This window comes from Hyla sarda, chromosome 2 (assembly GCF_029499605.1).
Source record: "Hyla sarda isolate aHylSar1 chromosome 2, aHylSar1.hap1, whole genome shotgun sequence".
Taxonomy (NCBI): domain Eukaryota; kingdom Metazoa; phylum Chordata; class Amphibia; order Anura; family Hylidae; genus Hyla; species Hyla sarda.
In genome coordinates, this window is record NC_079190.1 from 438,401,828 (window position 1) to 438,424,262 (window position 22,435).

Sequence of the window (22,435 nt, forward strand, 5' to 3'; positions counted from 1 at the left end):
TCCTCAGCCGACCCCGGCGAGTGGTCCCTACATCCAGAGGTCTTCGCGCAGATCTGCGACCTCTGGGGCATTCCAGACGTGGACCTCTTCGCGTCTCGGCACAATCGGAAGATCCTTCCATTTGTGTCAAAGTCCCGGGACCCCCTGGCTCTAGCCGTGGATGCACTAGTGATTCCTTGGGCGGGGTTTGCTCTGCCCTATCCGTTCCCTCCCCTTCCGCTCCTTCCCAGGGTTCTGAGGAAGCTCAAAGCGGAGGACGTTCCCGCCATACTGGTAGCTCCAGATTGGCCCCGAAGGTCGTGGTACGCCGACGTGGTCAGGCTCCTGGACGACACTCTGCTGCGCCTTCCACTTCGTCCAGACCTGCTGTCTCAGGGTCGTCTTTGTCGCTGCATTAGACGGCGTGGCGGTTGAGACCGCGGTTTTGAGAGCCTGCGGTTTCTCTTCCCAAGTCATTCGCACCATGCTCAGGGCTCGTAAGCCCTCCTCGATGAAAATTTACCACCGTACCTGGCGGTCTTATTTTCGTTGGTGTGAAGCTCAGGTCTTGTCTCCTGTTACTTTTTCTGTCCCCCATCTTCTTTCCTTCATGCAGTCGGGATTGGAACTGGGGTTGTCTCTCAGTTCCCTTAAGGGTCAGGTTTCGGCCCTTTCTATTCTTTTCCAGCATCCTCTGGCTTCTAATTCTCATATCCGGACCTTCCTTCAAGGAGTGGTGCATGCTGCCCCTCCTTATCGGTCACCTTCTCCCCCTTGAGACTTGAATCTGGTTCTGGGTGTCCTCCAAGGTGAACCTTTTGAACCCCTTAGGAAGGTGTCCCTGCGCCTCCTTTCTTGGAAAGTGGCGTTTCTTGTTGCTATCGCCTCCATTCGGAGAGTGTCTGAATTGGCAGCTCTCTCCTGCCATTCTCCGTTTCTGGTGCTTCATCAGGACAAGGTTGTCTTCCGGCCAGATACTTCCTTTTTGCCTAAGGTTGTTTCTGCCTTTCATCTCAATGAGGACATTGTCCTTCCGTCCCGCTCCTTCTCATCCTAAGGAGCGTTTACTCCACAAACTGGTTGTGGTTCGGGCTGTTAGGTCCTACCTCTCTATCATTACTTCGTTTCGTCAGTGTGATTCCTTTTTCGTCCTTACGGAAGGTCGTCGTAAGGGACAACCTGCTTCCAAGGCCACCATTTCTCGGTGGATCCGGTCTGCCATTTCAGAAGCCTATCGCTGTAGGGGGAAGATTCCTCCCTTCAGGGTTGTGACTCGTTCTACCTGTTCTGTTGGGGCATCCTGGGCTCTCCAGAACAAAGCCTCGGCCTCGCAGATTTGCAAGGCGGCTACCTCGAGGTTCTACCTGGTTCATACCTTCGCATCCGTTGATGCTAGTCTGGTCCGTAAAGTGCTGCAGGGGGCAGTGGAACAGCCATCTGCCTGACTACTTATCTGCCCACCCAAGGGACGGCTTTGGTACGTCCCATGGTCTGTGTCCCCCAATGGAGCCGATAGAGAAAAGGAGATTTTTTAATGCTTACCGTAAAATCTCTTTCTCGAAGGATCCATTGGGGGACACAGCTCCCGCCCTTTTGGGTTTCTCTTTGGTTCTCTGTCCGAGGGTGTGTTCAGTTACACTTTTCTTCTGGTTTCGGACAGTTCGTGTTTTTTTCCTTGACCTGTCGGTCCTCTCCTATTGCTCTGGTACTAAAACTGATTAGCTCAGGGCCTGGAGGCGGGTATATCCTGCTGGGAGGAGCCGACTTTTTTGTTGCCATAGTGTCATACCTCCTAGAAACAGCAGCATGCACCCATGGTCTGTGTCCCCCAATGGATCCCTCGAGAAAGAGATTTTACGGTAAGCTTTAAAAAATCTCCTTTTTTTGGCATGTCTTTAGGGCATATCAAATTTTTTTTTAAAAGGACATGGACACTGTACGGAATTGTTCTCTATTTATGATTCATTTGCAGAATGATTGACAGTAGATTTTGTTTCTGTGATTGTTTTCAGTGTCTTCCCATCGCTATGAGCCCCCAAGGGACACAATTGAAGTTATAAGCCCAGCAAATTCCCCAGTTCCGGTGCAGGAAAAAGAAACCTATTCCCAGGAAGTCCCTAAAGCAAGCCAAGCAGAAGGTACGTTTCCAGCACTTGTATAGACATAGCATTACGAAAATGCACAAACTTTAAAATATAGACAATGGCCCTGATTTAAGCTAAAACCGACTAGTTTTGTCGGGTCATTCCAGGTTATTTTGGCACATAGTGAAATGTCACTGCCAGTGTGCACCCGGAAAATTTGCCAAACCCAACATTACATTGTGGTTGGCCAGAAAAGGGGGTGTGGTCTCACAACCAGACTTATTTACTATTAGATTCACAGACAATCCTGTGAATAAATGGCAGGAAGTTTCCACCAAGATATAGCTGGTAAGAAAACTTTCCCAACATGTAAATCTGTGAATCCCCATATTAAAGAGAGTGGAATCCTCCAAGTCGGAAAAAACTTTTCACACTAGTAAAAACCCAACACTTAGTAAATGAGGGCTAATCCTTTTTTTTTTCCTTTCCTGTCTGGTTTAGCTGAAAGTAGCCGACAGTATGAAGGACAAGCCGGTCGCTACAGGCAACAACAGGAGTCTCCTTCCCCACAGCAGCAAGCACCTGTGCCGCAAACGCATAGACTTATCACCCTGGCTGATCACATATGTGTAAGTTTTGTAAATTAGAATTTTACATTTGGTCTGTGATGGGCTAAGAGACAAAATTTCTGTTTATTCTAGTTTGTGTCCCTGTGCTGTTCATGTCTGATTTAATCTGTTTCTGACCTTTTTTTTTTTTTTTTTTTTCTCCCCCCTTTTTTAGCACATTATAACACAAGACTTTGCTAGGAACCAGACTACAAGCCAGTCTTCTCAGCAGCCCCCTGCATCTACATTCCAGAGCACTGCACCATCATCTGCACCCGTCCGATCGAAGCCCTCCTCCCACAGGTTTAGTCCCGAATCCCAAGCCCAGCCTGTGCATCACCAGCGGCCTGCCTCAAGGGTGTCACCTGAAAACATGCCAGACAAGCCCAGAGGAAGGTAATGCGATGCATGGGAATTCTATATTTTTATGTGTGGAAAATATACACTATAACTTACATTTATTAATCTCATAATCTGGTGCATTGTTTACAACAGGCCTGGGAAGTCACCAGACAGAGGGCACATTAATGAGCCATATGAGCCTATATCGCCTCCACAGGCTCCTATTATGCATGCAAAACAGGATAACATAATGCTACTGCCACAGAGACCTGAGCCTGCTGAACAAAGGTATGATGTCAAGATGTGGATTATTTGTAATAAGGAGATTTTTTTGTACTCACCGTAAAATCTCTTTCCCGTAGCCTTCATTGGGGGACACAAACACCATGGGTATATGCTCTTGCCACTAGGAGGCGTTGACACTAGGAAAAAGTCTGCTCTTCCCTGGCAGGATATACCCGCCCACCAGAAGTGAGGTAATCAGTTTTGTCCCTAAGCAGTAGGAGAAGCCAACCAAGAGAAAAGTCCGAAGGACTCTAGAAAGGAATCCCGGAGAAACACCCAAGAACCGGAAAAGGCTATCCGGACAAGAATGAAGACATGGGTGGGTGCTCCCAGCAATGTTTCGTCAGGACGGGAATTGAGGGAAAAGCGAAAGGGAAATCGGCTGGGACTCCCAGGCTCTGGGCACAAGAAGATTAATCCTAAAGATCGGAGGGACAGTGTAGCACCACAGACACTGACAAAGGGAAGGATGAGCACAACCTTCCCGGATATTGCGCCAAGGAAGGAAGAGAGCAATGGCAGACTGGCTGTCGCTGAGCTATACACGATTGCATAAAATCCCTCCTACAAAGGAAAATGCCCTAGCTGCATGAGCAGCAGTAGACCACCAGAAAGAGGAGGAGAGCCAGGCTGCAATAGATAGCAGTAAGCACACAAGCAGAGCTGTCGAAAAGCACTTCCAATCGCTCGCAGCTAAAAAACAAAGGCCCAGAAAGGTACCCCATGATGTAGGGGGAAGTGCGAGATGGCTCCATCTTGGCAGAAGAAAGTGCTCAGTGAAATAGTCCCCCTGGTGGAGGGGAAAAACAAGGGGAAGTGGAGAAGAAACTCTGGCACTGACCGTGCAAAGCTTCCTGATCCCAGTACCCCCTGTGAAAGGGAATTTCCCAAGAGCGCTATGTACTGTAGGAGCAAGGAAATTCCGCCCTGTGGTAGCGGATCAAAGCACTGGATGGACGTAGACCCCAGGGACCCTGCGAATACACACTGATGCACGGAGGAGCCATGTTGTGTCCCCAGAGGGATTTGAATCCTGCCCACTGGAGCTGGGAGATACAGAGACACAAATGCAAGATGGAAGCACACGTAGCAACCTACAGTGTTGGGAGGAAACGCCCCATTGGGGCGAAACCTTGGACCCTGCTGAAAAAAGGGGGGGGGGCAGATGGTGCGGCCACGTATCCATCCTGGCTGATGATTAAGGCAACAGAGCAGGCGCCTGAGCCACCCCGTACAGGAACCCAGAAATATACCTGGAGGCATGGGGGGGCTGCAGAACAGGCTATCGCCCCAGCAGGCACCATGCCCGAACAGAGGTGCTCAAACGCTGCAGACCTGTGGAAACAATTACACAGGAAGGCCTGAGGTACACCCCACCAAAAAGGAGGGGAGGAAGGCTCCACATAAACAGGGTGTCCAGAGCATATGTAGGGACACAGACATTGGTACTTCATGATAGTATAGGGGTACCACAGACATCCAAAGCATGGAAACTAGTCTCAGAACCCAACGGCGTGCCACAACCATGCCCTGAGAAGACTAACGTTACGCTGTTAGAAGGGGAACTGAGAGTGCAGCTGCTGCAAGGTCCATAGAACCTGCAGGAAACGCCCACACCCCATCTCTTAATGGCACTACACACCAGAACTGCAGTCGCAGACTAAAGAGATGAAGGACAAAGGAGGTGCAGGAAATATGCACACACAGTCTGACTTACCGGTAGAAAGTTCCAATGAATCCATAGAGCTACTTCTTCGGAACTTCACACTGAAAGTGAGTCACCGGATGTCTGCCGCTGGAGCCGCAGGAATGGGGAAAGTGACCTGGTGGATGTAAAAACCATGCAGACAGTCTAGCTAATTGGCATCCTCGGAACCACACACTGAAAGTGGTTTACCAACCCTTAACTGTGATAGCAGCAGGCCTGTGGAGAGGGACCTGGGAAAGTAGGGAACCTTGCGAACCACTACTTGGTGCATTGTGAAAGGCCCATGGAGCAACTTGGGGTCCCTCGCTCAGAACTAGACCTCGGCAGTGGGATACCTTAACTTCTGCCAAGGTGTGTAAAGTGTATGGTAGGTGACACAACGTAGTGGTAAACCACGCAGACCACTGCCTGGTTCACTGGTATAGGGTTCCTGAATGCATAGAGTCAGTTCTGCACACTGACTCTAAACGAAAGTGGGGTACTGGAGTGCGGCCGATCTGATGGGTGACCCCCAAGCAGAACAAAGTCTGACTGACGTCATTCCTGTGTACCAGCAGGGGACCCTATTCCAGATTTCTCCCACCATTAGTGAGGTACTGGAAGCGCCAACCCAGGGATGGAGACCAACTGCGTCGGAAACCGTGCAGACAACAGTCTGGCTGAACGAGTATACCTCCAGGTGCTGGCTAAAAAGGAACAACAGTCGTATCGCCGATCACTGTGCCCCCTTGGTGGCAGGTGGGAAGACGGGGAGGCCTAGGAGCCATGGATAGAATCCCCGCCACCCTGGGAGATCGGGCGAGGCTGAGGAGCCATGGATTGTATCCCCGTCGTACTGTATAGGGTCCATAGGACACAGCACACTGGTAGTGGGGTACCCGAACTCCAGCCGCAGAGACATCAGACATGTGAGAAATGACAGGCGGCGGAGGAACCACGCATACCACTGTCTGGCTTACTGGTATGGGTCCATAGTATGCAACAGGTTACTCCAGACACATTGCACTGGCTTAGGGATACCAGAATATCAACCGCGGATGCGGCAGATATGAGATTGGTCACCTGTGGAGGAGGGAATCGTAGTGTATGCACACGGCAAGAGCCCTCCCCTGATGGATGACCGTCCAAGGAAGAACCTCAAAAAGGCCCTGGGCGTCCGCCAGGAACACAAAAGCCCTGTAAGGCCACCGGACCGGAGCCACGCCCCGATAGGGAGGGACTGGGACCTGCCGTGGGAACAGTAAACCTGGCATGGTACGCAGTGAAAGGGGAAACCAGGCACAGAATGTAACCCCAGAATCTTCAGGGACCGCGTAAAGGCCTGCCACCGCGGTTCGCATATGCTCCCTCACAGAGTGCAGAATTGGGTATGGCAGAGGCATAGGACAAAAAACATTGTGCCAATAGCACTATCTGAGAAAAAAAGGCAGACCCCATATACAGTCCCAGAAAAGAACCCAGCAGATATTAATCTGATAAAAACAGATATTACGGGCAAAAAACTAATAATGGTTAATGGTATTGTGTTTTTTGAGAAGCCACAAAAAACACAATACCATTAACAGCCTCTAGAGCAGGGTTTCTCAACTGGTGGTAAAAACTAAGTGTATGGGAGGGATGGAGGGGGAGAGAGGGATAATGACAAAATGGGATCAGAGGGAGGGGGGAATTATGGCACGTGGGGATTAAGATGGCGGGGGGAGTAATGATTATTTCCCCCCCCCTCTTTTGCCATTATCACTACCCCCCCCCCCCCCCTCTCTATCTCATTATAACTCCTCCCACTCCCTCCATCTTTATCCTTTTGTGCCATTATTCCCCCCTCCCTCTCATTCCCTTTTGCCATTTTGGATTATAATGGCACAAGGGGATTAAGATGGAGGGGGGGGAGGGAAATAATGGTAAAAGGGGATGGGAGTATTGCATTAGTATAAAACTAAGCACACGCCTTTGGTCCGCGCGAGGGGTACCCAAGTACAGTCGCCAAAAAGGTTGAGAACCACTGCGCTAGAGGGCGTCTTCCAGTCAGAGACCAGGGGAAGACAATTTTTTACTTATTTTTTCATAAACTAACCTAGCGCAGGATGCACGTATTCCTGGCATTAACTCCCGAGCCCAAGCCTGGATGCACTATGGGGAAAGGAGAGGGGTGGAACTAAACTCTGTTGTCTTATACTCACCCAGACTGCTTCAACCAGCTTAGATAGCAGGGACAGTGGGGGGGGGGGGGAGGCTGTTGGCGAGAAAGGGTTAAAAGTACATAATCTGTGTCCCTTTGTCGCATATGGGGAAACAGGTAGCGCCATGCTCCTGAACTGAGAAACATATACAGTCCCAGAAAAGAACCCAGCAGATATTAATCTGATAAAAACAGATATTACGGGCAACAGATCGCAGGCGTCGGCCATTGCCGGCGGGTCCCTGGCTGCGATCAGCAGCCGGGATCAGCCGCGCATGACACGGGCATCGCTCCGATGCCCGCGGTTATGCACAGGACGTAAATGTACGTCCTGGTGCGTTAAGTACCACCTCACCAGGACGTACATTTACGTCCTGCGTCCTTAAGGGGTTAATCATAGGACAATCCATTTAATGTGAAGCAGCAACTTCTTTATTCCTTTGAGTAGGATATATAGGTACCGTATATACTCGAGTATAAGCATACCCGAATATAAGCAGAGGCCCCTAATTTCACCCCAAAAACCCAGGAAAAGTAATTGACTTGACTATAAGCCTAGGGTGGGAAATTCATCATCCCCCCCCCTCCATCATCACCGCCTGTCAATCCCTTCATCGGTGATCTTCAACATGCGGACCTCCAGATATTGCAAAACTACAACTCCCAGCATGTCCGGGCATGCTGGGAGTTGTAGTTTTGAAACCTCTGGAGGTCCGCAGGCTGAAGACCACTGCGGCCTTCGTCATCATCCAGACACCTCATTTAGTTTTCGACTCGCCTCTCCTCAGTGGGAAGGAAGGGTGAGCTGGTTCGGGCCATCTGTGCTGCAGGGACCGTCCGGTGGGGAGGGTTAGTCGTTCCGGGCTGTCCATTTTCACCAGGGAGGCCCTCTTCTCCACGCTCCGGGCCTGGCCTCGGACTAGTGACATTGCCTTGACGACGACGCACAGGGACGTTCATGCGCGTCCCTGTGCGTCCTCGTCAAGGCAACATCACTAGTCCGGGGCAGGTGCGGAGAAGATGGACAGCCCAGAACGACTAACTATCCGCCTAACTCTCCGCCTGTCAATCCCTTCTCAGTGGTCTTCAACCTGCGGACCTTCAGAGGTTTCAAAACTACAACTCCCAGCATGCCAAGACAGCCGATGGCTTTCCGGGCATGCTGGGAGTTGTAGTTTTGCAACATCTGGAGGTCCACAGGTTGAAGACCTCTGAGAAGGGATTGACAGGCGGAGAGTTCACTCGAGTATAAGCCAAGGGGGGCGTTTTCAGCTCAAAAAATCGTGCTGAAAAACTCTGCTTATACTCGAGTATATACGGTATGTATATAAATGCTAGTTATGTTGCACACGTCTGTAATTCCTTCCAGCTATGAAAGATTGAATACTTAGTGTCTTTTGTTTGTCTCCTCTTGATTTTTCTTTAGGAATGACTCCCGTTCACCAGGAAATATGAATTATCTTCCCTCCTTCTTTACTAAGTTAGAAAACACCTCCCCTATGGTGATGTTCAAGAAACAAGAGATTTTTCGTAAGTTAAACTCTACTGGTGGCGGTGACTCTGACATGGGTAAGTGGGACAAAACCTTTTTCTTTCATGGGCTCTTTCTAACTCTAATTGGGGAGGCAACAATGAAACTTACTGTATTCCATAGTTTATATATATGGTGGTTAATAACTTAATATTTATTCTGAATTCTGAGCAGATTTCATTTTCCACTAATAAAAACCCTCATTTTAACACATGTATTTAATTCTCTGTTATCCGAATAATATTTATGCAGAATTACTTATTCTATGCAGAACCTGCAGTCTATCCAGTAGCGCAATTTTAAGAGTAGCTATCTTTTTTTTTTTTTTTTCTTTATCACATTTTTATGAGCACTGTGCCTATAAGTTGGTGCTTTACTTTCCTTACAGAGTCTGACACTCTATCTTTGGATTCACAAATCGCAAACAGCTGTATATAATATATAAATATATATATATATATATATATATATATATATATATATATATATAATCTAATTGGAAATATGCTTTTTTTTCTGGATCTGATTTATACCTAAAACCACCACTTCTAGTGAAATGGTCCTCTCAAAGAGGAGGTCATAGTACATAGAAAACAGGGGAAGTAAAAATCCATAAATGAAAAACCTGATTTAAATTGTAGTTTGTTTTTTTAAGGTACGTTTTTTTTAGATGACTGGCTTTATATGATGTGTGACAAATGGCTTCAGTATAAGATCAAATTATTAGTGTATGACCGTGTTTATCTCAAATGCATTTGAAAAAATCCCTTTTGCAGTGCTGATACATTAAGTAATTGTTTTCTTTCTACTGAGGTATTTTTATGAAAGTACTTAGTTCACTGCAATGGAAAATGTCTCTCATTCATTAAAATTTAGACTGCACTTTACAGCCTATAGTACATTGGATTAGTCTGTTGACCCATAAATAATATTTAAAGGGGTACTACAATCTCCCCAATTCGCCTTCCCTGCCCTCTTTGGCCTCATTGCGGCCGCCAAAAGGGGTCGGGATAGCCAAAGTAGGAAAGTCAAACCAACTTGCGTAACGCCCATTGACTTTACTGGTAGTTGTGCAATCTGCATAGCCCTGCAAGCTACAATTTTTACATACATTTTTACTCCCATTAAAGTCTATAGTTCCTCAAACTGTGTAATTTTCCTACTTTGACTGCATTAGGTTTTCTTGGCCTCCACTGGCTACAAACCTGTGCTTCAGCTTGTCCAAAGCCATGATTTTATAAGCCATGATTTCTATAATTAGTAAAAATTTTCTGAATTATATTAGAAAGGTTAATGTTTTGCCAAGATGTACAACATCTTGGCAAAACATTATCTGAAAGTAATTTAAATTATGGTTTTTAATAATGGGTGCGAACAATAAAGGGCAGATGACAATGGGACACCCCAGGCATTTTGAGGGGGGCTACAAAAAGTACTAGATATTCTTATGAACACCACAATGTTCTGCTTGACTGCAGAAAAGCATTTTGAAGAGAACCGGTAATCAGTTTAATGCTGCCTGAACCACAAGTCATTGGGGCTGTCCCAGGTGGCTACTGCTTGCCCTGTCGGCCCCAAGTGTTCTCTCTTCTCTTCTCTAGCATGGTGGGTGGATAAAAACTGCTGGGGACTCATGACTCATGGTTTAGGTAGATGAAAGTGATGACAAGTTTCTTTTCTCGGTCGCTCTTCATTGGGGGACACCTATATTGATGGGTATATGCTCTTTCCACTAGGAGGAGCTGACACTAGGAAAAAAAAGTCGGCTCCTCCCTGGCAGGATATACCCGCCCACTGGAAGTGAGGTAATCAGTTTTAGCTTTTGTCAGTAGGAGGCAAGACAGATGTCTGAGAGCTCCCCAGACCTGATCTTTTTTTTTTTTAATTGTTTTCTAGTAAGGGGCTGTTTAGTTTTTTCCTCCCTTTTGTTTCCCTTTTTCAGGTGGGGGTTCAGGAGCATAGTGCTACCTGTTCCCCCATATGCGACAAAGGGGCACGGAACAGAAGAGTTTGGGCCGTCAATCCCTTCTCTCCAACAGCCAGCGCCTGGAGGTTTTACCTTGTGTCCGGGTCCCCCACTGCCCCTGCTCACCCCGCTATCTTAGCCTGGTATGATGCAGCGTGGCCATAAGCTGGTTGAAGACGCCTTGGTGAGTATAAGAAGATGGCGTCCGCAGGTGAGTATGTTTCCTTTATTAGAAGCAGTAGGTGTGGGCTGTGTTTCTGCATACTGGGTCCTCGGGAGGACAGCCGCTGGCATTTTTGCAGCAGCTACCTCCACAGGAGTTATTTTCCGGCTCACCTCTGAACAGCCTTGCTGTTCTTCCTTTCCATTTTTCCCCCCGATTGCGGAGGTCGGCAGCGCACTGGGTGCTCAGCTGGCAGGGTTCAAGGAGTTATGGCGGCACATGGATCCGTCCTTCTTCTCCTCCTGAGCCAGCGCCCTAATCGGAGGCCAGGCAGTGCCGCCTCTTAAGTTTCAGGGGGTTATGGCAGCAGTAGCTCTGCCCTTTTCCCTCTGTGCGGCACACGAACCGGGAGGTCAGGCAGCACCTCTCCAGGTTTGTGTGCCCCACGGATCTTGCTGCGACCGGCGGGTGCTTACCCGTAGCCGTGATCATATATACGCCTCCAGCAGCGTTAGCTCCGCCCCTCCGCCGTTGCGGGGGTCGGTGGCACTTTGTAGTCTGAGTAGGCTCTGTTGGCCCCCCTGAGCTTCAGCCCAGCGGGAGCTGGCCTGGACGCTCTTGTTCCTTGGGCTCTGTGCTGTGCGGTGGCTTAGCAAGCGCTTCTATGCGCACTGCTCCGTGCTATCGTTGCTCCTAGGGCTCCCGCGTGTGCATTCCTTAGTGTCCTTGCAGGAGGGACATGGTGTGGGCATCCTTGCCCTTCTAACTTGGGAGATCATGCGGACAGCGCAGGGCGCCTGCTGCTGGTCACTCTGAACATTTTAGTGGTGTTTGGCACCCTCTTGTGGCCAATAAGTAAATTGTCCCCTTATTTTTCAACTCTTGGCCTGTAATATTTGTTGTTTTCAGCCTAATATCTGTTGGGGGTTGTTTTATTGTTTCTCTCTCCCTGTACGGGATCTGATATGGTCAATAACATTGAATTGGTTGAGTTATGCCTCTGGCATACCGAATTTCAACAGGGTTCTCACTCTGTCAGGTTGCGTATGTGACCCACCATAGCGAGTCTTTGCCAAGGATTTCACTGGGGTTACAGTCAGTGACTGGTCCTATACAGCTGATCACCATGACATGTCTGTCATGTCTGCCGGTCACCCATCGGGGTTTCTTAGCTTGTGCATAACATTTTCCCTCCTCCACAGGATGCCGCATCTGCGGCTAATGCCCCGGATCCCTACGTTTAGTGCTTGGTCTCCCTGGAATTGTCCCTACGTGGGCATGGGTTGGACCTGATGTCATTATGCCAGACAGTAGTCTCATCTGTCTCTCATTTCACAGCTGCCGCATCTGCGGCTGGTTTGAGTACCCCACTACTAGTGCGAGGTACCAGTAAGCCAGATAGTGTCTGCATGGTCTCTTATTCCACCGGGTCGCCCATCAGATCAGCCGCACTCCTGTGCCCCACTTTCTGTGGGAGGGTACGAAGAAGTGACCCTGCGTGTTCTCAGCAATCCTCTCCAGTTTGCCAGACGGAAGTTCAGGTATCCCACTGCCAAGGTGTAGTTCCGAACGAGTCACCCCTTGTTGCTCCAAGGGCCCTATACAAAAGGCTGGTTCACGGGGTTCCTTCCCTACCTTACCAGGTCCCTCTCTACATGCCTGCCGCTCTCACGGCTGGATGCTGGTATCCCACTTTCGATGCGTGGTTCTGTATGCGGGACCTGGTGTGGCCGTGGTCCTTATGCCAGATGGGGTGCAGGCGTCTCCTACAGGTTCCATGGCCTTTAACAGCAGCAGTAGCACTCTCTGTTCCCCTTTCTAAGGGTGCAACATTGGTCTGCTAGGGGCATGGTTGTGATCCACCGTTGGGTACTGAGCCTGTCTTCCATACTGACAGATTTTTGGAGGCCTGCGGTTCCTTTCGTGTCTGCAGTCTTGGTACCCCACATCTCGTGAGGTATCCATGTCTGTGTCCCTACGTCTGCTAAGGCCCCCAGAACGTGTATAGCCCACCTTCCTTTCTGTCGGTGGGGTGGGCCTTCCTGTGATCTTGTTTCCGCAGGTCTGCAGCGGTTGAGCACCTCTGTATGTCCCCCATATGTCTCCAGGCATCTTCCTGGGTTCCTGTGCAAGGTGGCTCAGGCGCCTGCTCTGTTACCTTAGACTCGACCGGGTTGAGTCTGTTGGCACCCCTCTGGTCCAGGGCTTCACCGATGGGATGTTCCTCTCAACGCTATTGGTTGCTTTGTATCTGTGCGTGCTCCTTACTTGCATTCATAGTCACGTCTTTGTATCTTTTCCCAGCACCAGGGTCCAGGATTCCGATCTGATGTGGGGATGCACATTGGCTCCTTCATACTTCATTGTGTTGTAGCAGAGTTCCTGGGGGATTCGCACACCCAGTACTTTGTTCCGTTGCCGTAGGGCGGTATTTCCCTGCTCCTACAGTGCCTGGTGCACTTTTTCATCCCCCTTCCTCAGCGGGTACGGGGATCAGGGAGCTTGGCTGGTCAGGGCATGGGTTTCCTCTAGACCACCCCTTGTTTTCCCCTCATCTAGGGGGACTATTCCGCTGAGCGCTTTGTACCTCCAAGATGGAGCCTTTTCTCTCTTCCCACTATATGGGGTATCTGGCAGTTTTTTTTGTCTGTGAGCATTCAGATGAGCATTTTGCTGTCTATACTTGTGTGCTTTTGCCCACTATTGCAGCCTGACTCTTTTCCTGTTTCTTGGTTGTTGTCTACTGCTGCTCATGCAGCCTTGACACTCTCCTCTGTTGGCGGAGTTTATGCACTCATGTATGGCTCGCCGACAGCTGCTCTAGCCACTGTGTGTTGTTTGGGTCCTGCCTCTGCTCTCCTCCTCCCTCGGCGCATTCTCCCTGGAGGGTGTGTTCATCCTCCCCTTTGACAGTGTCAGTTACACTACACTACACTGACACCACCATCTTCTGGAATAACCTTCCTGTGCCCTGCCGGGTTCCCTTTTGTTTCCCCCCCCCCCCCCTTTGTTGGCTTCTCCTACTGCTTTGTGACAAAACTGATTACCTCACTTCCAGTGGGCGGGTATATCCTGCCAGGGTGGAGCCGACTTTTTTTTTCCCTAGTGTCAGCATATACCCATCAGTATAGGTGTTCCCCAATGGAGGCTACGAGAAAGAGAGAGAATTTACGGTGAGTACAAAATATCTTCTTTTTAAAGCAATACATGACTAAAGTTGTAGCCTACTTTATGACCAGTGTTTATTGTTGCCCATGTAACAGATGTGCTTTATAGTAGTGCCATTCAGTAATACACCCAATTAGAAATGGCACATTGTAATGCCCATATACTGTATTGCCATTAGCGGTTTTTAGTTCTCCCCCTCAGTAGCTCTCACCTTAAAGGGGTACTCCGGTGCTTAGACATCTTATCCCCTATCCAAAGGATATCACCTCCCCCGCCTCCACCCCCCCCCTCCCGTAGGCTTGCATTGAGGGGTGGAGCGTGACGTCACACGCCGCCGGCCGTGTGGTCGCCGGTAATCAGACCCTGAGCGAACACGCTCCGGGGACTGATTACAAACGGGGTGCCGCGTGCAAGATCCCGGGGGTCCCCAGCGGCGGGACTCCCGCGATCAGGCATCTTATCCCCTATCCTTTGGATAGGGGATAAGATGTCTAAGCACCGGAGAACCCCTTTAAAGTTACAGCTATTTTCCTGGAACCAATTTCAAATTGTAATCAGGAAATATTGGATCTATTTACAGTGGTCCAGGAAAGCGCAATCTTTGTTGAAACTATTGTAAAAATATGTTAACCTGGAGTGCCTCTAGGTATTGCAAAACTACAACTCCTAGCATGCCCAGACAGCCTTTGGCTGTCCCGGCATGCTGGGAGTTGTAGATTTGCAATAGCAGCAGACACCCTGGTTGGGAAACACTGCTCTACAGAATTGAGAAGCTTTCCTCTGTGTGCCTTGATGTTGTAGTATTTATTTCTCAACTTTTCTATCTTGCTTAAGAAAGAATTGATATTGGTCACTAATATAAACCTGAATGTATCTATTGCAGCTGCTGCTCAACCAGGAACCGAAATCTTTAACTTGCCAGCAGTCACTACCTCAGGTAAGAGCTGAGATCTGACATGGTTGGCTTTGTACCAGTTGTAGAGATGGCTCAGTCTAATTTTAGTTATTATTTGTATATTATTAAAAATTGACTTCAGCATGTGGAGAATTCCAGCATTGCATCAGATCATGAACCTACCTATTGAAGTCAGTGAGTAGCAAAATCAGCTGCAGAAAAAATGCAGCAAAATACAGCATGTGAGACCCTACCTTTTAAAGGGGGTAATCCAGCCTTGTAAAACTGCTGGCTAGCCTAAGGAAAGTATAGGGGATAAGATGCCGGGGGGGGGGGGGGGGGGGCGGGGTGGTCAGACTGCTGGGTTCCCTGCAATCTCTGGCCCTGCACCCTGGCATTCTGAACATTTATGTTCAGAACGTCGGCCATGCTAGGCTTCAGAACAACCATGGTCGTCACACCCTCTCCTTTTATTTCTATGGGAGAGATGCAGATACAGCGTTCACGGATCTCCCTTAGAGATATATGGAGGGGCATGTCTGCCCCAGTTTTGGGCTATGGTCGCCAGTAATCCGGCATGGAGCGCAGTGTATAGGGGATAAGATGTCTAGGAGTGGAGTACCACTGTCAGGTAATACGGGTGCCAAGCTCATGTGGTGCACTGTGGCAATGTCCCCACTGCCCTCTAGCACCACCTACTTTCCAATGTTTGCCAGTGCTTATACCTGTTTTGCTGTACTACAAGTAGCGGTATAGAGTGATGAACTGTAGTATTGGCCCTTTAACTTGAACTGTGCAACGCTGCAGAACTCTGCACCGCTACTAGTGATACGTATGTGCCCTGGTAGACATTAGGGACTGTGGTGTTAAGCTTCACAACCCCTCCAAACATCTGCTTAACCCCTTAAGGACACATGGCATACCTGTACGCCCTGAGTCCGCTCCCATTCTACAACGCGGGGCCACGGCGTGGCCGCACATCATAGCGGGTTGGGCCCGACACCTAGCAACGGCCAGGACCCGTGGCTAATAGCGCATGGCACTGAACGTGGTGTCGCGCTATTAACCCTTTAGACGCGGCGTTCAAAGTTGATCGCCGCGTCTAAGGTGAAACTAAACTGCTCCCGGCTAGCTCAGTGGGCTGTTTGGGACCACAGAGATGAAATCGCGGCGTCCTGAACAGCTGTAGGACATGAGGGTACCCCTACCCTCCTCCTGGTGTCTGAGTAAAGATCATTTAACCCCTTCCCTAATAAAAGTTCGAATCACCCCCCTTTTCCCATTTAAAAAAAAAAGTGTAAATAAACATGTGGTATCGCCGCATGCGGAAATGTCCAAATTATAAAAATATATTGTTAATTAAACTGCACGGTCAATGGCGTAAATGCAAAAAAAGGGCGAAATAGCGTATTTTTGGTCACTTTTTATATTGTGAAAAAATAAATAAAAAGCGATCAAAAAGTCCGATCAATACAAAAATGGTACCGCTAAAAACTTCAGATCACTGTGCAAAAAATGAGCCCTCATACCGCCCCGTATGCAGAAAAATAAAAGTTATAGGGGTCAGAAGATGACCATTTTAAACGTATACATTTTCCTGCATGTAGTTATGATTTTTTCCAGAAGTAATACAATATCAAACCTATATAACCTATATCATTTTAATCGTATGGACCTACAGAATAAAGAGAAGGTGTCATTTTTACCGAAAATGTACTGCATAGAAACGGAAGCCCCCAAAATTTACATAATGGCGTTTTTTTCTTCAATTTTGTCGCAGAATTATTATTTTTTTTTTCAGTTTTGCCGTAGATTTTTGTGTAAAATCACTGATGTCATTACAAAGTAGAATTGATGGCGCAAAAAATAAGCCATCATATGGATTAAGGGGCAAAATTGAAAGGGTTATGATTTTTAAAAGGTAAGTAGGAAAAAACTAAAGTGCAAAAATGCTCAGTCCTTAAGGGGTTAATGGGGATGCCTGGAGTCAGACCCGCGCTGACCCCCTCTTGAGGATAGGCTATTTTAATAATGCTGAATAACTGCTTTAATCCCTAGTTGTTTGCACAATTCAAATAACAGTGTAACACTCTATTCCCAGGAGCCATCAGCTCTCGAGGTCATTCCTTTGCTGACCCTGCCAGTAATCTCGGTCTCGAGGACATTATCCGTAAAGCTTTAATGGGCAGTTTTGATGACAAGTCAGAAGACCACAGTGTCCTGATGGGTGTACAAGGCAACTCTTCAGGTTCTTCAAACAGTGATTCCCGTAGAGAAGAAGCAAATCCATCACCAAATTCAGGTTGGTATTAGAAACTGTCACCGGAGAATTTAGTGGGTGCGTTAGTATACCAAATACAGGTTTACATTCACTTACATTCTTAGTTTGTTTCAATTAGTATTATAAGTTTGTAGCAATATAAAATGAAACCTCACCATTGAAACTTCACATATCCAGTACTTTTATACCATGGAACCAGGGTTCTTCCCTTGCTGTTCCCCCCGCAGGTAAAATATGGAGCTCATCATTCCATTCACTTTTTGAAAGGGCCCACAATTCTGTGATCTGCAGGGTTGACCTGCTCCAGTAATGTACTCTTCCACTGCTTTATATACAAAGTTCTCCATGTTACAGGCGGAGGAACCATCAAGCAAAAACTGATAAGCAAATCTGGCAGCCGCAAAATGAAGTCCCCCATTTCTGGCAGCCAGGCATACTTGGGGGCTGAAAGGCCCTCTTCTGTCTCCTCCGTTCACTCAGAAGGAGACTACAGACAGACACCTGCATGGGCCTGGGAAGACCGGCCTTCTTCCACAGGTGAGAGCAAGCACGTCAGCTATACAAGCCCATCACATAGTGTGTAAAAGTTAAGTTTAAAGAAAACTGGTGTGGGAACACATTGATTTTCCATTGTATCTAGTTAATTTGGGTTTTACAAAATGAAGGGGGAAAACAAGATGTATATTCTCATGGCACAAACAATGGAAGTCGAAAGCTACTCCTGCTAATTTTATATGCTGACTGTGCACAAGGTGTTTTGTTCTGTGGTGGTTACTTCTTCTTCTCACTTTACTGCTTTAGGGTAGGGTCACATGTTGTGTATACGCAGAATATTTCATGCTGTGCAAAATCCACTGCACAGCAAGAAATCCCCTGTGTATTCTCCTTTCAGCTTTTACACACAGGGCTATCCAGCGGCAGCCCTGTGTGTGCAGTGACATTTGGAGCTTGGTAGTCATGTCGGCTCCCTGTCCTCGCCTCCAAACCTTACTGCACACACAGGGCTGCCCTGGGTGTCTGCTCATAGGAGAAAATGCAGCATATTTTCCGCTTCACAGCAGATTTTGTGCAGCGTGTAATGCGGTGTGTGTATGATATTTGTGACCTTACCCGTTAATTTGCAATTTATTGCAATATGCTAATGAAAAGTGCTTTAAAGGGCATAATAAAAAGATAATCAGTAATCAAAGTCCTTGGTTGTCCCTTTCTGGTTGACATACTAATCCACTTTTTCTCAGCTGTTTCTAGAAAAGCCAGACAAGAATGAAAATAGACTCTCCCCACTTATTATACTAATAAAACACTGCAAGCAATGCTGGTAAAATGTGAGGAAGCACAAATTCCCATAATCACTGAAAAAACAAGCTTTAATGGGAAACTGTAAGCAGATTAGAAGATACTAACATGCTTATATCTGTTAATAGGGCAGTGGGCAATAATTAACAAGAAACCCTTTTTTTTTTTTATCCCTCTCTGCTGCACTGTTTTTGTCTACCACAAATTTTTATGCTGGATTCTGCTTGGAAATTCTGCACTGTGAATGGGCCCTAACCAGGGGTGTGGAAATTAAAAAAAAAAACTACTTGTCCAAGGGACTAAAGTGGAACACAATCTACTTGTCCCTCAAGAAAATCCACTTGTCCTGGTAGATAAAATAATTTCAACAAAAATTGTACGATCCACCCCACTAGACCACAAGGGATGGATATAAGATCCCTTTAGACACTGCTGTCAACTTATACAGCGGTGATCTAATGGTTTAATAGCGGCCATGGTGATTGCAGTATGCCAGGCTGCTAGCGGCAGGAGAGCTGTAGCTGGCTCCTTTTACACCCGAGGCAATATATACACAGACATCATACACACACATCATATATACACAGACATCATACACACACATCATATATACACACACATCATATATACACACACATCATACACACATCATATATACACAGACATCACACACACATCATATATACACAGACATCACACACACATCATATATACACAGACATCATACACACATCATATATACACAGACATCATACACACATCATATATACACAGACATCATACACACATCATATATACACAGACATCATACACACATCATATATACACAGACATCATACACACATCATATATACACAGACATCATACACACATCATATATACACAGACATCATACACACATCATATATACAGACACCATACACACATCATATCATATATACACAGACATCATACACACATCATATATACACAGACATCATACACACATCATATATACACAGACATCATACACACATCATATATACACAGACATCATACACACATCATATATACAGACACCATACACACATCATATCATATATACACAGACATCATACACACATCATATATACACAGACATCACACAGACATCATATATTCAGACATCACACAGACATCATACATACACACATCATATATACACAGACATCATATATACACAGACATCATATATACACAGACATCATACACACACATCATATATACACACACATCATATATACACACACAACATACACACATCATATATACACAGACATCACACACACATCATATATACACAGACATCACACAGACATACACACATCATATATACACAGACATCATACACACATCATATATACACAGACATCATACACACATCATATATACACAGACATCATACACACATCATATATACACAGACATCATACACACATCATATATACACAGACATCACACACACATCATATATACACAGACATCACACACACATCATATATACACAGACATCATACACACATCATATATACACAGACATCATACACACATCATATATACACAGACATCATACACACATCATATATACAGACACCATACACACATCATATCATATATACACAGACATCATACACACATCATATATACACAGACATCATACACACATCATATATACACAGACATCATACACACATATATACACAGACATCATACACACATCATATATACACAGACATCATACACACATCATATATACAGACACCATACACACATCATATCATATATACACAGACATCATACACACATCATAAATACACAGACATCACACAGACATCATATATTCACAGACATCACACAGACATCATACATACACACATCATATATACACAGACATCATATATACACACACATCATATATACACAGACACCATACACACACACATCTTATATACACAGACACCATATACACACACACGTCTTATATACACAGACACCATACACACATCTTATATACACAGACACCATACACACACACATCTTATATACACAGACACCATATACACACACACATCTTATATACACAGACACCATACACACATCTTATATACACAGACACCATACACACGCACACACATCTTATATGCACAGACACCATACACACACACACACATCTTATATACACATACACCATACATACACACACACATCTTATATACACAGACACCACACACACACACACACATCTTATATACACAGACACCATACACACACACACATCTTATATGCACAGACACCATATACACACACACACACACACATCTTATATGCACAGACACCATACACACACACACACACACACACATCTTATATACACAGACACCATACATACACACACACATCTTATATACACAGACACCACACACACAGACGCACACACACACATCTTATATACACAGACACCATACACACACACACATCTTATATGCACAGACACCATACACACACACACACACACACATCTTATATACACAGACACCATACATACACACACATCTTATATACACAAACACCACACACACACACACACATCTTATATACACAGACACCATACACACACACACATCTTATATACACAGACACCATACACACACACACATCTTATATACACAGACACCATACACACACACACATATTATATACACAGACACCATACACACACACACATCTTATATACACAGACACCATACACACACACACACATCTTATATACACAGACACTATACACACACACACACACACAGACACCATACACACACATCTTATATACACAGACACCATACACACACACACACATCTTATATACACAGACACCATGCACACACACATCTTATATACACAGACACCATATACACACACACATCTTATATACACAGACACCATACACACACACACACACACACACACACATCTTATATACACAGACACCATACACACACACACACACACATCTTATATACACAGACACCATACACACACACATCTTATATACACAGACACCATACACACACACACACACATCTTATATACACAGACACCATACACACACACACACACACATCTTATATACACAGACACCATACACACACACATCTTATATACACAGACACCATACACACACACACACACATCTTATATACACAGACACCATACACACACACATCATGTATACACAGACACCATACACACACACACATCATGTATACACAGACACCATACACACACACACATCATGTATACACAGACACCATACACACACACATCATGTATACACAGACACCATACACACACACACATCATGTATACACAGACACCATACACACACACACACATCATGTATACACAGATACCATACACACACACACACATCATGTATACACAGACACCATACACACACACACACATCATGTATACACAGACACCATACACACACACACATCATGTATACACAGACACCATACACACACACACATCATGTATACACAGACACCATACACACACACATCATGTATACACAGACATCATACAAACGCACATCATGTTTACACAGACATACATACACCCGCCGCTGATACACCACCACCCCCTAGTCATACATTATATACATATACAACCCTTCCCGCCGCCTGCATGCTTGGCCTCCTCACCTGAGCCGGTGGGAGGTGAAATCCCCAGCCCGTGCAGTGCAGTCTCCTCACACACGTTCTCTCCCCTCCCCCCGCTCTGTATTTTCCCTGTGAATACTTGAAACCTCCTCGTGATAAATGAGGTCCTGTGTAGACAGAGCAGGGGGGAGGGAGAGGCTGTGTGTGGGGGAGGGAGGGGCTGTGGACGTCCTCATTCTCCCCCTGTCGTCTTGTATTATGCACAGCTGC

The 22,435-nt window shown here is 46.4% G+C and overlaps 1 protein-coding gene across 12 annotated transcripts in view; it reads left to right on the forward strand.

The window, feature by feature from the left end:
- The window catches only part of NCOR1 (nuclear receptor corepressor 1), a 193,511-nt gene that overhangs the window by 165,272 nt on the left and 5,804 nt on the right, over positions 1–22,435 (forward strand). For 11 of the 12 annotated variants that reach the window (XM_056559210.1, XM_056559214.1, XM_056559215.1 and 8 more), the window contains 8 exons: positions 1,992–2,117; positions 2,565–2,692; positions 2,847–3,067; positions 3,167–3,301; positions 8,612–8,754; positions 14,897–14,950; positions 17,010–17,210; positions 17,544–17,726. In XM_056559210.1, coding sequence (XP_056415185.1) covers positions 1,992–2,117; positions 2,565–2,692; positions 2,847–3,067; positions 3,167–3,301; positions 8,612–8,754; positions 14,897–14,950; positions 17,010–17,210; positions 17,544–17,726 — 1,191 coding nt within the window. The remainder of the gene's footprint in view (positions 1–1,991; positions 2,118–2,564; positions 2,693–2,846; positions 3,068–3,166; positions 3,302–8,611; positions 8,755–14,896; positions 14,951–17,009; positions 17,211–17,543; positions 17,727–22,435) is intronic. The other variant, XM_056559218.1, reaches the window with a different exon arrangement.